This window comes from Neopelma chrysocephalum, unplaced genomic scaffold (assembly GCF_003984885.1).
Source record: "Neopelma chrysocephalum unplaced genomic scaffold, ASM398488v2 Primary Assembly neopelma1_97065, whole genome shotgun sequence".
In the NCBI taxonomy this organism is placed as follows: domain Eukaryota; kingdom Metazoa; phylum Chordata; class Aves; order Passeriformes; family Pipridae; genus Neopelma; species Neopelma chrysocephalum.
In genome coordinates, this window is record NW_020925707.1 from 1825698 (window position 1) to 1843049 (window position 17352).

At 42.5% G+C, this 17352-nt stretch overlaps 1 protein-coding gene across 2 annotated transcripts; it reads left to right on the top strand.

The window, feature by feature from the left end:
* The first annotated feature begins 695 nt into the window (after positions 1–695).
* Positions 696–15898, top strand: RGMB (repulsive guidance molecule BMP co-receptor b). 2 transcript variants are annotated; one of them, XM_027671261.1, is made up of 3 exons: positions 696–946; positions 3308–3819; positions 12191–15898. In XM_027671261.1, exons 1-3 carry the CDS (start codon positions 850–852, stop codon positions 12857–12859), a joined length of 1278 nt encoding a protein of 425 aa, XP_027527062.1. In that variant the 5' UTR covers positions 696–849; the 3' UTR covers positions 12860–15898. The 2 variants fall into 2 exon arrangements, with proteins under 2 accessions (XP_027527062.1, XP_027527063.1); XM_027671262.1 differs by having other exon boundaries at positions 3389–3819.
* Positions 15899–17352: the final 1454 nt, after the last annotated feature.

Consider the following 17352-nt stretch of genomic DNA (forward strand, 5'->3'; position numbering starts at 1 on the left):
CTACAGGGGAGCAGCTCCCGGCTCAGGCATCCCACCTGCCTTCTGGAAAACAAACCACGGCTACTTCAAAATCCAGCAGCGCTTCTTGTACCGACACGTCCGTGTAACTGCTATTTGTCCCAGTTCTGCTGCAGATGTTCCGTGAGCCCTGATGGGGACGAGTAGGCGCTGCGAACGCTCTGGCTTCCAAGAAAAATCCGCGGATGTGGCTTGTGCCGGGATGGGTCCGTCTGCAGCAGATCCAGCAGGTCTCACCCCTGCCTGGCGTCGACCCCTCTGCTGCTCCACCCGCGGGGCCCTGCCCTGTCCCGGCGGTGTTCCCAACCTGTCCCTGCGGTGTTCCCAGTCTGTCCCGGCGGTGTTCCAGCCCTGTCCCGGCGGTGTTCCAGCCCTGTCCCGGCGCTGTTCCCAGCCCTGTCCCGGCGGTGTTCCCTGAGGTGTTCCCGGCTCTATCCCGGCAGCGCCCCCCGGTGGCCGCGTGCGGCCCCTCCCGCCGCTCGGCGCCCGTTGAGCGCGGTGCGGGCGCGCGCGCGGGCGCGGTGACGCAGTGAGGGCGGGCGGGGCAAGACCACCGGAGGGCGCCGGGAGTGGGGGTCACCCGTGACAGACAGCAGGGTAAGCCAATGGAAAGCGGCACGGTGGGCGGGGCGGGGCCGCAGCGCGCTCGGAGCCGCGGTGACGCAGCGGGCCCGGCCCTTTGTGCGCGCAGGCACCCGGCCTGGCCTGTCCTCTGACGGGGCCGCCCCGTGGAGCGGGAGGAGGAGCGGAAGCAGGAAGGGCTGAGGAGGAGGAGGAGGGGGAAGGAGAAGCACGGAGGAGGACGTCGCCCGCCCGCGCCGCCGCCACCTCATGCCGCGGCCCCGTCCTGCCGCCGGGGCTGAGCCGCGGCTGAGCCTCCGGCCGCTCCTGGCCCCGCTGGGGCTGCTGCTGCTGCTGCCGGGCGCAGGTACTGCGGGAGGTGGGCGGCGTTGGGGCGGGAGCGCGGCCGGAGCCCCTTTCCGTCAGGTAGAACCTCTCCTGAGGAGAGACGCGGGAGCTGGGCCTGTTTATCTAGCTGAGAGGGAATCTCGTTAGTGCACATAAAATGTCTCCAAGGCGGGTGCCGAGAGGATGGCGCCAGTCTTCTCGGTGGTGCCCAGCGACAGGACGAGGAGCAGTGGCCATGAACTAAAACACAAGGAGTTCCACCTCTACTAAAAGAAGGAAAACTTCTTTACATTGAGGGTGGCAGAGTCCTGGAACAGGCTGCCAAGAAAGGTCTCCAACTCTGGAGACGTTACAAACCCACCTGGACGCGTTCCTGTGTCACCTGGCAACTGCCTTGGCAAGGCGGTTGGACTGGAGCATCTCCAGAGGCCCTTCCAACCTTAACAATTCAGTGAATCTGTGATTTATTCAGCCGTTGACTTGACTGACTTGCTCAGCTAGCCTGATTTATATATGCTCAAAACCATATCACGAATACAACTGAGGGGAAATAAATTGATGCTTTGAAAGTCTGTCTCTGAACCCACCATTACCTGTGTTATTTTGCCTGCCACAGGGTGTTTTTGTTTGTGTATCAGAAAACACAGAATTTGATTGGATTTTGTGCAGTTTTTTTCTGTTTTTTTTGCAAATGTATGTACAACTCTACGGTTGCACAATGATGCACAAAGATGAAGAGAAAAACTTTCTGCTTACACAATTCATGGTCACGATTCGCTGTAGGTGTAGAGTGCCTCATTCTACTCTGTGTTGTCCTGGGATTTTGACAGGAGATTTGTGTTAGCTGTGCATCACTGGGAAAACATATTGCCCTTATAAATTCATGGTTTGGATATTCACAGTAAGTCATGTGAGTACTGACTCAGGAGGGTCAGCTAAGGGGCAAGCGAAGAAATTGCTAATATCCTCTCATCACTGTGTGAATTGTAGAAGACAGCTGTTTAAAAATGAAAGTGCTACATTGCTCTGCAGTCCAGTTTTCGCTTCTCGTGTCTCAGGAGTTTCTCTTAAATATATTGCATTTTCCCTTTTTTTTTCACACTTCCATTTATCTTTGGAGGCATTTTTGTGGTATTCAGAATCTGTTTTATGACAGTTTGAAATTATAGATTAATGTTTCCACAGTTGAGTTTTATAGGTCATAAAAATAACAATGCATCATGTTTTTAGTATGTAGTTTTGCATACTTGGAGAGCTATTGCATGAAGTTGTGCACATATTCTTTATGAAGGGTCTTTGGATGGGTGGGAATCCTAGACTAGAATCCTAGACTAGGGTCCTCCTGGTTTTAAGCCCTGTGAACCCTGTGGCTCCGTTTCCCTTAGTGTGTGTGCAGTCTTGTTCATTTCATTTCTGCTCCTGGTAAGTTCTTGGGTAAAAGTCACCAGCAGAAGACCATTGCTACGTGCCACGAGAATCTGGAAGGATTTCAGATCATGACTGTGAGAAGTGTGGAGGAGAGGACTGTACAACTCCAGTGTGCTTGCTGGGATGGTAATTGTGCTCTTTCGTGGAAATGAGGTGATCAGATAAGGCCTAACTGCTTTGTTCATGTAAAGTGAACTGTGTACCTGTTGTATACATCTGGTAAGTACTTCAGGCTTTCGTAGGGAAAGGGTTTCTTTGCCCCAGTCTTATTATTGAATTACAGTGTAAGAGAGGCTGCTACTGTTCAGATGTCTTAGCTGGAATCTTGCACACTGGACAGCTGTGGGTTTTTTTCACTTATTAGCTTCCAAAAAATGAGCAGTGAAGCTTTATCTATGATAGTTCCAGAGAAATAAAGCAAACTGCCTGCCCAGTTTCCTACCATCCTCCCCTCTGCCCTGCTTTCTGGAAGAGAAACTTTGATTTCTGCTTCATTCATTCTGTTTTCACTTGAATATATATTGCTTTGCTGCCTTTACCACATTCTTCTGAGGGGCAGCATTCTGTAACTTCTGTAAAGCATTGAATGACTAAATGGAGACTTTCTTACTGACTAAGTGATTAACTGAACACAGAATTGCATCATCACCTTGATATCTGAAAAGAAGTGTTTGGCTTATACTTGGCAGGACCTAGTGCTGTTTATTTTCATCTAGACAACATCAGGTGATCGATTAAGATATGCATGGGTCCTGTCATCATCTGAGATACTCTCTATTTTCTATCTTTCTGTCTCACAACACCTTTTTCTCTGTTATGTAGTGTTTCCCTAGTGGGTGAGCACTGTAAGTTTCGTTCAGGTTGTTTTCTACAGCACCTGTGGGTGTGGAATGGGGTATTGCCACCCAAGAGGTTTGCTTGATTTCTCTCTGCCGTCTCTTTTTGTGCTTAGGTGACTGCCAGCTGCACACATCTTGTGGAATCCAGAAGTGCACCACTGATTTTGTGTTCTTCACTTCCCATCTAAACGCAGCTCTTGAGGACTTTGATCTGGAGTTCTGCAAGGCCCTGCGTGCGTACTCTGCATGTACCTATCGCAATTCCAAAGTATGCCGTGGAAACCTGGTTTACCATTCTGCAGTACTCGGGATCAGTGACCTCATGGCCCAGAGGAACTGTACCAAAGATGGACCAACATCCTCCACCAACCCTGGAATGACCCATGATCCTTGCAATTACAGCAGCCACACAGAAGCCAGAGAACATCAGGGAGGGGAGAAGACTCCTGCTCCTACTTATCTATTTTGTGGCTTGTTTGGTGATCCACATCTGAGGACTTTTAAGGATCACTTCCAGACATGCAAAGTGGAAGGTGCTTGGCCCCTCATAGACAATAACTACTTGTCAGTGCAAGTGACCAACGTGCCTGTGGTCCCAGGATCCAGTGCTACTGCTACAAATAAGGTACAGATTTATTTTAAGCTCTGTGCATGCATGGAGAAGTAAAAGGCCAAGACAGCGAAGTAAGTCATTTAGCTCTTAACTGTTAAAGAAGTATAACAGCTTGAGAATCTTCTGTGCAGTAGTACAATAGAGTAAAACTCTTACCCTCTTTCTTTCTGAGCATCAAACAAAACTTAAAACAGGTTCTTTTCTTCCCTCTGCTGCTGCTCATGGCAAGAAAACTTGTGCTTATCACCACATAAACCTGTAAGGACATTAGATGTAACACTTCAAAACAGCTATCAGATTATTGTGCATCTGTGACTGTCTCTGCCTTAAGTAGAAATTTTAAAAAATCATATAATGCTTTGGGTTGGAAGAAACCTTAAAGAAGGAAAGAGCATAAGTCTCTGCTTTTCATTAAATCTCAACAGAATGGCTATAACAGTAGAAAATGAAAAATACTGACAGTGGCACAACAAACAGGTTATTAAAACACAGATGGTTCAGAGCAGAAACAAGAAAGGAACTGCAGAGAATTAAAGGAAGCAAAAAAAATACGTGGAAGCTATATGGTTGTCAGAAGGTCTCAGCACCCTGGCTTTACTAAAGAAGCAGCGCCCTTAAAATTGTGCTGAGCATATTAAGCCCTTGCTGAGACGGGCAAGACTTAAGATTGCTCTCCTCTTACATACTTGAGGAATAAATGCAGTAGTATTGATAACTTATGGCATTTCCTTAACGTAAGAAAAATACTTGTCTCTCTCTGCTGAATGCAGGCAGCAGATGTCTCTATCCATAAAAGAAATTACTTAAGTGTACATTTGAAGCTGATGCTGTCACATACCTCATTCCCTTTTTGGAGTGAAATGACCTTTTTTAAAATATGGTAGTGTAGCTCTTGTATTGTGAAAGTCAGGCTGTGTGAACACCGTTTCAACACTATGTTGGAGAATTTTCATCATTTAGGTAAGCCTGGAAGTAGGTTTTTTATTATAGAGTTTGGAAGCAGGAGTTGCTGGTCACAGTAAGTTAGAGCCTGCACATCTTCCATGGAGTTGGCTGTACAGGAGTATTAATAAGGGAAAATCAGCTTTTCTATTAAATTTGTGCTGGATCCTGAGGTACTGACTAATGTCATAGCGTGTGTGAGTGAGCAGAGGTTGGACTGAAACTCAGATTAACTTGTGCCTGTTCCAAGAACAGTCTGCATTGTGAATGAGTTCTGAAGGTGTATAAAATAAGGCAATGAGGCTAACCTGAGTAAGCTTTGCAAAAGTGACGTCCCTTGCAATCTGCTCTAGTGGCTTTTTTTAAAAGCTCCTAAAGAAGTGCAAGAAAAAGCTGCATTTCATAATCTGCAGAAAGCTTTTATCCTCAGTTTTGCTAAACTCTTGCAGAATTTTCTTTGTTTCCTTGTTCCTGGTAGTAGTAGAGGAAAAAGTTGAGACTCTTGTGTACAAATTGTGTGAGTGTGATGGTTGTTAGATAGGTGATCTTAACTTTAGCCACATTCTGAAAATGATTGACTATGTAGCATGTTATGCTGGTATAAATCTTTTCCAACAGATAATCAAGAGGACGACCCAAGGAGATAAATGTTTGTACATACTGAGGGAAAATATGGTTTTAAAGGGCATGCCTTCTGTCTTTTTTTTGGTGTTTTTCTTTGACTTTTCATTCTGGGAAAAGCGACAATACATTTTTGTCTTCTGTAGTAGTGTTTTATCATCCCTGTCATTGCACAAGTACAGCTAAGTGTGAAGAAGCAATTAAATAAGATGTATAGCTTAGGATATTAGAAATGTCTTTAACGGTAGTATACGTTACATGTCTTTCCTTGAAAATTTTTTTTTTGGAAGGTAATCGAACTTACCACACCTGTTTATAGCAACGGAGTACAAGTAACTTAGCAAGATAAGTTTTAATATCTCTAATGCATCCTTCTGCCTCTTTTGTTTCTCTATGGAACCGGCTGCTATAAACGAAATACAAAAGGCTTGTTAAACTGTACTACCACTGCTAATTTCATTCCTGTAACATTTTCCTCTGCAAGAATTCCATTTTTACTGTAGTACACTATCTGCTCCTGGGTGTACTTGACTAATTTTGGCCACAGGGTAGCTTAAAGGACTTTTAAAGAGGTACAGTTCAGTGACATCTACATAGTGTAATCCCTAGCTAAGAGCATCCAAATAGGTCTTCTGCCTTCACGAGAAAAGTTTCCTGAACATTATCCGTTGTTAGTCTGGCTGTTTTTTCATTGCAGTATTTAAAATAGAAGTTTATTAGGAAATAAGAACAAAGGTATATGCTGGACTTAAATTGTGCAGAAGCCAAAGCAAATAGTAACCTAATTAGCCCACTCTAAAGCAGATCTAATGAAAGAAAGGGCAATAAGAGTAGAAGATTTAGTTTTTCCTGTATGCATTTTTCTTAGGGTAAGTGATTTATGAAGCTGTAGAAACAGAATGTTTAATCTCCAGTCCATATGTAGTGTGCTTTTGAAAGGTGCGAACTGACAGTTGCCCTTGTAGAAAGTTGGTACTTTCGGATTTGTCTGAGCTTTCTGGTGTACCAACCTTTGAGGGAGCCGGCAACTAAGGGAGTGTTATTTGTAAAGTAAGTTTTCCTCTCTCTCCAAAACCTATGAGACTTGAGTAACCCCAGTAATGTGAGGGGTATCCATTAAATTCTTAAAGGACAAGAGAAAGTCAGGAGGACACCTCAAATAAGAACATGAAGAAAAAAAGTATATTGTTCCTCCCCCACCCCCCAGTGTGCATCTGGCATGAAAGTATGAAAAGCAGGATTTGGAAGGGCATGTCCTGTGAGAGTTGTGTAGTTATTCACAAAATGCTCTTGGCAATTTGTTTGTAGGTGTTTTGCATATTTTGTGTTGCCCAAAAAACATCTGTTTTTCCGCTGTGAACAAAGCTATTGTATATTCTGTGGTCGAGCTGAAACTTGAAACTCCAGTTTTCTTGAGCTTGCCTGATGTTCTTATGCCCCTTGGCATAGGATCCTAGGGCTTTTCAGATGGAGAATGAAGGATCATCATCAAGGAGCTGGGAAACTGAGTTCAAGCTCCTCTTTTCTTTTTCTTTCTGCCAGACTTCTTGTATGGGTTTTGAGTAGGTCACTGGCATCTTTTATATGTGATTTCTCCAGCTGTAGATAAAGAGCTCCCCTGTCTTGGAACTGGTTTTGCAATTTCCTGAGGATAAATGTCTGTTACAAGGGGCTGTAGAGGGAGTAAGTTGGAAGAGTACTACAGAATGCATTACATAAAAGATTGGAGGTTTTTTTTATTTTTTTATTGTTTGCTTTATTTGGAGGGGTATAAAGTCTGTATTGCCTTTCATCTCTCTGACAGGTGTTCTAGATATCTCTAGAGTAGTTGTCCTTGAATAGCAGATGAGGCAGAAGCTTGGGCTTGCCAATGGAAAACTTTCCTTGTTTGCATTAATTGGAAATGGAGGTTTTCCTATCCAGGTGTTTTGTAGTAGATAGCTTGAGGGTGAGAGAGTGAGTGTAAGGACACAGAGAAGGAAAAAACCACAGAGCTTTTTACTGCTTTTGCAGCATGGTTTCTATTTTTGCAGGAAATTGTTGCAGAGTGATCACAGTGTACTTAGTCTCCTGTAAGTAATATTAAAATGTTTATCTCCAGTTACCTTTCAGTTGTTTTTTTAAGTAGGAGCATCAGATGTCTGGTTATATGTCATTATTCTTTTCATCTTTGTGGACATCTTGCCCAGGGTGGAGATGAATTTGTCTTTCTCAGAAGTAGTACATACTGCAGTTTTGTTGGAGGATATCATAGAATCATTTAGGTTGGAAAAGACCGTTAAGACCATTGAGTCCAGTCACAAACCTAACACTGTGAATTCCACAGCTAAACTTGGTCCTTGAGTACCACATGCCTTTTAAACATTTTTGGGGATGATGACTCAAGAGGCTAGGCAGCCAGTTTCAGTGCTTGACAACCTTTTCAGTGAAGAAATTTTCCCTATCTGAACCTCTCTTGTGCAGCTTGTGGCCATTTCCTCTTATCGTGTCACTTGCTACTTGAGAGGATGATCCACCCTGTCTACAGCCTTCCTTCAGGTGCCTGTTGAGAGTGTTAAGGTCACCCCTGAGCCTCCCTTTCTCCAGGCCGAGCAACCCCAGCTCCCTCAGACATTCCTTGTAGGACTTGTGCTCAGACCCTTCCCCAACTCTGTTGCCCTTCTCTGGACACACGTGTCTTTCTGCACCTCAGTGTCTTTCTGCACGTGAGGGGCCCAAAACTGAACACGGTGCTTGAGGTGTAGCCTCACTGCTGCCCAGTACAGGGGAACAATCATGCTGTGATCCTGCTCCCACACTACTGCTGATCCAAGCCAGGATGCCCTTGGCCTTCTTGGCCACCTCGGCACACACCAGTTCATGTACAGACAGCTGTCAACCAGCACCCCTAGGTCCTTCTCTGCTGGGCTGTTTTCCACTCTCACTCTTCCCCAAGCTTGGCAGTGCTACATTAATGGTTGGAGTCCATGATCTTAAAGGTCTTCTTCAACCTGAATGATTCTAGGATTCTATTAAATGCATAGTAAAATAGCAACATACAGGGATACCTACAGCACTGTGATTGCATTATAGCACTAGGGAAGACCAGTACAAGAACTCAGAGTTGAAAGTCTTGATTTTGTTTAAGGCACACAAGCCGGGCACCATTAACAAATACATTAAGATCATCTAGAAAATGCAGTTTGACAGCTCAGTGACACCATGTTTGAGAGACCTTGAATGTGCAGTGGAATTTAGGAAATTTTTGTGATCAGTGCACTCATCAGTACTGGTATCAGTAGCAATGGGAGGATGAAGTCCAAAATGAAATGTGCAGATTGAATGTGTGTGTCAGGTTTTTTTGGTTTAGTACTCTTACTATAGCAGACGTTTGTTTACTGTATCTTCAAGTAAGTCTCTGGAAACCTTTGTATTCATCTTTCAGGGTTCCTCACTGCAGAAGAGCTCTGTATGTGACCACAGAACAAGGCTGAGATACCAGTACTTTCAAAAATCTTTCTTCATCTGGTATTTGTATTTTTCAGTCCTAGGTTTAGAAAGGGCAGCTAGTCTCTAGTCTGTAAACAGTACCCCATAAGCAGCTTTGTGGAGGTATTCTTGCAACCCAGCCAGAGTGTAAAAAGTGCTGTAGGTACATAGACACATATAACATCCGTGAAATTTGTTTGAAATAACTTTTTCACTTTCTGGTGCTTTCTGTTACCTTGAGAACTTCGATAAAGCTTTGTAAGGAAATTTGCTTTATCTCCCTTTGCAACAAGCTCTGGAGTATCTCTTGATACCAGGGCATGATATTGAGGTAGGAATATGTGATAAGGGAAAGACTATACAGAACTCTGGTTTTACTGATCTTGCCTATGGATTAGATGGATGTAATGTGACATACAACACAATATTCAAAACTAATATCTTGAGCTGCCGTGTTTAAATACGAGTATGTCCTTGGAAAGTCTTAATAGTCTCTTGATTCTCTGTTTGGAGTGTTCTTGCAGCCTACATGCAGGCCTTTATTCATTTTGTAGTCATTCAGCTCTCATTCATCATGTAATGTTATTGCTAATCTTGAGTTAGGGTGCAGGCTTCTCTTCTCCCTCCATGTATCTGAAATTGTGTACATTTCATTGTTGCAGAGGAGGGGGTTTTGGAGAGAACAGTTTGGTGGCTGCTTGCTGATAAATTTTGCCAGGTGCCTTGCTTAAACGTTTTTATCCAGCGGCCAGTTCTGTGTCTCATTAAAATAATTAACTCTTTTTGACTCCAGGCTTGTTCAGGTACTGAGCAGACTTAGAGCTTTACTTCTCAAGATGTGTAAATCATTCTCTCCTTGCAGAGCAATACAAATATGCTCAAGGAAAGAGGAATGCTTCTTTGTCTGAGCAGGTGGAGATAGAAGTCTTCATCAAAACTGTGTTATACAAAATAAAAGACCGGATTTACTGCATGACGGTCTGGATTATATGCAGAAATACTAATTCCTTGAGACATCTCAGGTTTCTCTTCTCCGAGTTGCTGAGGTTACTTTACTAAGCACAGAGTTGTGAGGTTGTCTTTACAGTGATGGGGGCACTTGTGTGTTTTCTGGATTTTGGATGTAGGCATTCCACAGCTTGGCTGTAGTCCACAGACATAAGTTTACTAAATGACTTGACTACAGGTGGTCTTAAGCTATATAGCTGACACAACTCAAGCTGTGTAATTGATTGACACAAGGAAAAACCATTGGAAAAATACAGTCATCACCAGTGGGAACATACAAAATCAAAATAGGAAGTATTGTCTGTGTTGTGAGACAGAAAGACAGACAAAACATCAGCCACCTGGGACAAGCCAAACAGTGAAAATAAATGTAATATTCTTATTGCAGGAAGAAGTCTGCACACTCCACAGGAGAAACTGTTACAATGGGAGGAGGGAGATGGGGAGACTTTTGTTTTATACAAGTGATATGGAGAAGTGAGGCTGATGAAGGTAGAGGTTTTATCTGAATTGTCTGTAATTGGCTCTTTTTTAACCTCTATGTCTTACTTCAAAACAGAGGGGCAGGAGACAAAAGCTGTTGTGCAGGAGTGTGCTGGTTAACTGATACTAAAATGTGACGTTTCTTTAAAACAGATTTTAAGCAAAAAGTTTAACATTAGTTTTAAAACACATTCTGATGTGTTTTGGGGTAATCTGAGTCTCTTAGCAGACTGTTTAAATTGTAGATTGTAAGTAATTTGATGTAATTAGTCAATGCTGAAAATAATTATTAAAATACTATTGCTGATGCAGAATTTCTTTTGATCTTTTCAAGAAGTTTCTCCCCTCAGAAATTCTAAAAAAAGTAGCTTATCTGTTTCTAATATTTTTATGTGATTCCTCATTATACTTTTTATTTTAGGAAAAGCCACTAGACTTGGTCTGACATGTAGCCTAGTTACTACCTTTAAGTAAGACTGGAGGACCTGCTTTTTCTGTTGTGACTTACTCCGATAAATGTAAAGGTTTAAAAGGCTTATTCTAATCTTAAAAGAACGAGTAATTGCTTTATGTTCCTGGTTTCCGTGTTGGAAGTCACTCTTCAAAAGTCTGTCGTAGAGTATCTTTCAGTCTTTCTTTGTTTCTCCATGGGCACATTTTTTAGTAACAGAGGACTGGAAGCATCAAATCTCCCAGTTCTTAGGGCAAATGGATCCTGGAGCCCTAAGCAATTATTTGACTAGTTGTTCTTCCTGGTCGTGATTGTACCTTTCCGTGATTTGGCACAGTCTCATTCTGGTTTTGCCACAGTGGCCAGCATCGTGGGAATTACTTGGCGCTTACACTTCTCTGTCATTGCAGGAGGCATTCCAGAGCATTAAAAAACTATCAGGCAGGAGAGAGTTGTGATACCTAATTAAATAGAAAGCCTTTTCCTTTCCAGACATCACAGCTCTTGCCACATATTACTAGTCCTTCTTCCAGGACAACCTAAGAACAAATCTAACAATTGGTAAAATATTACTTTAAGCATGTGTACAGTCTGTTTTCCTTAACGCATGAGTTGTGTGTGCTGGTTTAAAAGTTAACCAGCAAGGGAAAATGAACTCAATTCAAAAGAGAGATTTATAAGTCAGAATAACAATTTATTAAAATAATGCAATAAGTACAATTATACAGACAGACAATTGGTTTTAACCCACAAAACCCAAATGTATAACGCAGCACCCTAGGATATGAACAAGAGTGGTGTACCTCGGCCCACCCCCGAGTCCAAAGCAAAGGGAGAGGGGATAAACCTGCTGGTGGGAGAGCTGCTGCAGTCTGGTCAGAAGTGGTGATTGCAGTCCAGTCGAGGGTGGTGGTCTCAGTCTGGTTGAACGCGGTGGTCTGCAGTCTAGTTGAAGGCAGTGGTCTGCAGTATTCCTCTGGATCCCACGAGAGGTGGCAAGGTTCTGAAACTCCCAGTTATATACTCTCCAGTTCAGGCGGGAGTGCTCAGTCCCTCCCTCAGAGTAGGGAATTCCATAAAAGGGCATGCGGATGCTCAGTCCCTCCTCCATAAAAGGGTATCAGAGCGGGGAATTCCGTAAAAGGGTATAGGAACATCTTCCCACCTTGCAGGTCTCTACTGACAACAGTTTCTGGGAAATGGCATGGACGGCTATAGAATACACAGTTTTGGGTTGCACCCATCCAGTGATGAATTGGTCCCAGCCGTTCTAACCAGGACATTGTGGACAACTACCAGGCTCTGCGGTAGTGGTCAGTCCCAGACATATTCAGCTGCAAAATGGAAGAGGAGTTGAGATAATGATTTTTTTCCAATAACTTTGCTTTTTCTTTCCCCCTTCCCCTCCAGATAACTATTATCTTTAAATCATACCAAGACTGTACAGAACAGAAAGTGTATCAAGCAGTGACTGATGACTTGCCTGCAGCTTTTGTGGATGGTACGACGAGTGGAGGTGATGGGAACACCAGGAGCTTGAACATCGTGGAGAAGGTCAGTGGGAAGTACATCGAGATGCATGCCCGGCACATTGGGACCACAGTATATGTGCGGCAGCTTGGACACTACCTGACGCTGGCCATCCAAATGCCTCGGGAACTGGTCATGGCCTACGAAGAGGGTCAGGACCTGCAGCTCTGTGTCAACGGCTGCCCCTCCAGTGAACGCATTGATGACAGCGGTCACTTGCCGTTGCCTGTGATGAGCAAATTGCTTCCTCAGGGCAGTGCTGCCCATCCCCGATCAGTGTACACGCTGGAAACCGCCACCACCAAATGCCATGAGAAGATGCTGGTGAAGGACATCTACTTTTACTCGTGTGTATTTGACCTGCTCACTACAGGTGATGCCAACTTCACAGCTGCTGCTCACAGTGCCTTGCAGGATGTGGAGGCGCTGCATCCCAGAAAAGAGCACTGGCATATCTTTCCCAGGAGCAGAGGTGGTGCTGTGGGGAGGGATAGCAAATTCTTTGTCCATCTTGGACTCCTGTGCTTTATCCTTGTTGTGTTTTTGTAGGGGTTTTTTTGTTTTGTCAGTAAACAAAGTTTTGAAATATATATTGTCATAATATATTGAGTAAAGAGGAGTATATATGTATATACCATGTATATGAAGGGATGTTTTGTCTTGGGACACCCACCAGATTGTACATATTGTGTTAACTGTTTTCATATATGTTTGATGCAGTGTTCTTTGTATCTATTTGTTTTACAGTTGTTGAAATGTTTTATAATGTCCCTGCACTGGGACCTGATACAGAGCACTTTATTTTTTACATATTAAATATTTAAATGTGTATCTGAGTAACTGTGTATTACACATAAAATACTCAGTGCTCCCTCTAAGTAGTACTTGGTTTAACACATTTTTTTTAAATTGAATTAACTTGTGGGTTTTTCCAAGCCAAACATGGATATTTTGAAGCTAGTGAATGGTCTCTGGAGAGAGCTTAACTTAAAGGGAAGGCTTGCTTTTTTTGACAGGCTCTCCAGTTGTCTGTCTTTTAGAAGCCTACAGATTTATATTTTTTTCATGCTTGGAAACCCCACAGTGTGTCAGTCTTTGCAAAACATTTTAGATGTGGTTCATCAATATACCAGTAAGTATATGTGTGTATGTGAAAGAGTGGCTATGCAGTGTATAAATACTTTGAATTATTACAGTAGAAGAATAGTTGCCTGCCCTGCTGAGGAGCATCAGTAATGTGGTGTAAGTGACACCTGGTGGGGTGCAGAGAAATTGGGGCTGTAGGCCACATACTGGGCAGGCAATTTATAAATAAAGGCTGTTTATCTCCTAGCCAAATAGGATGGATAGGATATTGGACAGCAGTGTGCTGAATACAGTTCTTATACTTCTTGCAGATGGTTGTTTTCCCTCTACTAAATAAGATATGTAGTTAAATTTATGACCAGCAGCTGTAAACCAGGCCAGTTTATTAAAGAGACAGTGTGTGAGGAACCAAGAGCAGGAACCATCCCCTCAGGATACCAGTTGTACAGTTATTTTGCAGTGTTTGTGGAGATACTTAGAAGAGCTTTAACACAGTTATCTGTGTTACTTCTGCATTCCTCCTGAGAGGTGTTATAAAAATCCTCTTTTTAAGTTATTGGAGAACTCTCAGACCAGAAGAACCCTGGAATAGAAAATTATTTGCCATAAAACTAAAGAAGAGATGGTGAAGTTGGGCGAAAAAATTATACAGAAGAGTCCATAAAATTACAGATCTTTTTGAACAGGATGATCTGCTCAGTATATATGGAAGCTGTAATATTTCATCTGCAGGGCTAATCACACAGTGTGAAGGTAAATTGAAAGTGCCAAAAGTTAAAGAATTTATGTCAGATACATACCAAGACAGACCTAAAAGTGACAGCTTTGAATGTTACTTCGCTAAGCTCGTGTTACAGCTGCGATTTGAGCTGTGTGAGGAACAATCTTATATCGTAAATATATCAGCAAAATGATCTGTGGAAATTGCTGTAGAAAGCAAAGGGAGCTTTAAATATGTATATGTTCACTGTACAGAGAAGGCAGCTGTCATACCTGCAAGGATTCACTCTCCCAGGTGTTGATCTATCACCACAAGCTCTGCAGAAGGCAGTGTAACATGTTTATCAGTATTTTAATGCCACAGCCTGTCAGCTGTTACTGACACTACGTTTTTGCCTTTGTCTTCAACAAGCTAGGCGATGCCTTGGATATTAGTGGCTTATCCAAAACAGTTTTTTAAGTATCTTCTTAACTAGTGTTTCCTAACCATATGCTAACAATGGCTGATGATAGTTCTCTGTAGTTGTGGAGTCTGGCAACTTCTATAGGAAGCATGTTGCAGGACTGAGCAGAGACTGTGTGCTTAATCCTTCATTTTGTAGGTACAGAAGACTCCTAAACAAGGGTATTATGAAAGGAAATAGTAGGCTTAACTGCCTGTCAAACCAAAAATACTTTTTTATTTCCTGACTGGAAGAAAAATCTGCATAGAGCATCTGTTAAGTGGAACGCAACCTGAGAGAACAACCTGGCTTTTGTTCTTATGGTCAAGTTACGGCCCTTCAGTATTGCATTTCCTTTCAGACTGCTGCTGTACTGCCAGAAAATAGATCGTCAACTATTTTCATTTTCTTACCTTAGCATTATGGTTACCATGCATTTGTTTTATGAGTTTTGAGGCTGTGCAAGTGCCTATTTACTTATATACACTGCAAAGTGAAGCAAGCAATGTTGCAAGCTTTGTACTGTCTAATGAGAGTTTCATTAGTGGACATGTTTTGAAAAAAAGCCCAGGAGTCTTGTGGCTTTCTTCTGTTTTGACAGACACACAGAACAGTTTACAATCTTGCGTTTGTTTTCTTCATGTAAGTACAGCTGAGGTGTTTTACTGAAATTTTCATGCTAAGGTTATTTAATTCCGATCTATATCTTGACTGGTACGAATTCTTTTCTGTCTTTTCCTATTCCGGTTATTACAGTGCTATCTGCACCATGTCCAAACAGGACTAGTAATGATTCCCTTTTTTTTAAAAGGTGTTTTTACAAGATAAATGTTCTCTGTATTGTGCTGCTACTTCTCTACTTTGGTACTTCAGTACTTTGCTGCTACTTTGTATTCAAAACAAACAAGAATTGTGGGGATCAGTGTTGTTCATGAGATTTTATCATTGTTATTAGTTATCATCTTGTGGAGAGTAACATAGCCATGGATCAAGTACAAGTATGCAGGTAAATTTGTGATGCTGATGTAGAACAATTGCATCTGGTCTGATTCTGAATTCTTTATCTTTGTAAACTAAAGTTCATTGAAATTAAAAGCTGCTGATAGTAAACAACTGTGAACAGTAAGATTGATTACAGTCTTTGTGCTGGGCTGTGTATCAGAACTCATAACTAGATATAAAAAGGACATTGTGTCATATGTGGAGTGCCAATAACATTTATAGGGATTATTTTCATGATTACACTAGTTTTAAAGCTTAATTTCCACTTTTATCTACACCCCAACAGTAGACAAATACTCCATTAAATACACAAAATATGTACATGTCATTGATTCTAGTATGTGCTGAGGGCTGGGTCTATGAAAGATTTTATATGTATGCTTGGTGTGTCAAGCATTTAAATCTGAAACTGAGACACACAGCTTCAGCTTGAACCCAGATGTTTCTTTAGGATCTCTGCTTTCCTTCTTAGTCCAGTAAAGCCTCTCAAGGAATCTGTATTTTACTGCTGAGCAGAGAGAACAAATTTGGTCTTGAGTTTGTATCTGCACCCTAGTCAGATTTACATGTTGTTCATCTGCCTGGTTTACTTGTGGGACTTTTTTGGCAGTCACCTGACCTGCTCACTCGTGTTTGGCAGATAGTGGTAAGAGCTATTTAGACTGTAGTGGTGTTAAGCACTCTACTGGAGTTTGGGAGAGGCAAGTTGAAATTCCTCTTCTGTCTTGGTCTTTCACATCTGGTGAGACTAACAGCTGGGAGCTATTATGGAATAGTGCCATTCTGTGGTGTTACAAAGGGATAGCTTTGTCCGAACAAGGTCTTAGTTGCCTTAAAGGAGACGAGGCATACTTTAGTGATTGAGAGGTATTTCATCTAAATTAGGTAAACTAAACATGTAAGCCTTCTCTGTATTCAGTGAAGTAAATAGCAATATTGTAGGTTGGGTTGAATTGCCTTCTGCTATTGTTCAGTAGAGGGGGAAGCCCAGACAGCTATTTTAAAATGAAGTCAGGTGAAATTAGGCGAGCCCTGATGGGTATATTTTAAATTCCAGCCTAGGTTTGTATCCAGCAACAATCTGTGCTTGCTAGAGGCAAGCTAGCTGATCCAGCACTTGCTGCATAGCACCCCATTTGTTTCCCAGGCCTATCTGATGGATACACCTTGGCCTCTGAAAGCCTCACAGCAGACCTGGGCCTGGCCTGTACTCTTTGATTCTCTTGAAAGCAGACCTGAATAAGGCAACAAAGCTCCCCCTTGCTTGCTGTACTGGCCCCTTCTCCCCTCCTAAGACAGGTTTGTGCAAGGCAGGGGAAGGCCAGAAAAGAAAAAAAAAAAAAAGCTGAAATTGGGACAAAGGAGAGAAACTGAGTGGGTAAAGTCTTAGTGCTAAGGCTTCTGATCTTAATTTTGGCCTTTAAATCCCAGACTGTTTACTTTTTCCAGTGAATGATGCAAAGTATATAAGAAGTCTGCATAGGAGCAAGGGCTGTATGTTCTGGTTAGAGTGTTTTATCTTTTAGGCTGTTCTTTGGTGTCCCGTGCTGCCATTACCATGCAAGTGTTTTACAGAAAGCAAAAGTTTCAACAGCTGAGGTTGCCAAAACCTTAAATACCCTGCAGCGAAATTGTTAATGTGTTTGACTAGAAAGTAAGAGATAGTGTGTGTTTGAATCCCCACTCCAAATTGTTTAAAGGAGACGTGTAAACAAGGTCTCTTGCTTTCTCAGGTGACTGTAATAATCTTTATCCTGCTGGATTTATCAGCTTTTATCTGGCCAGATCCAG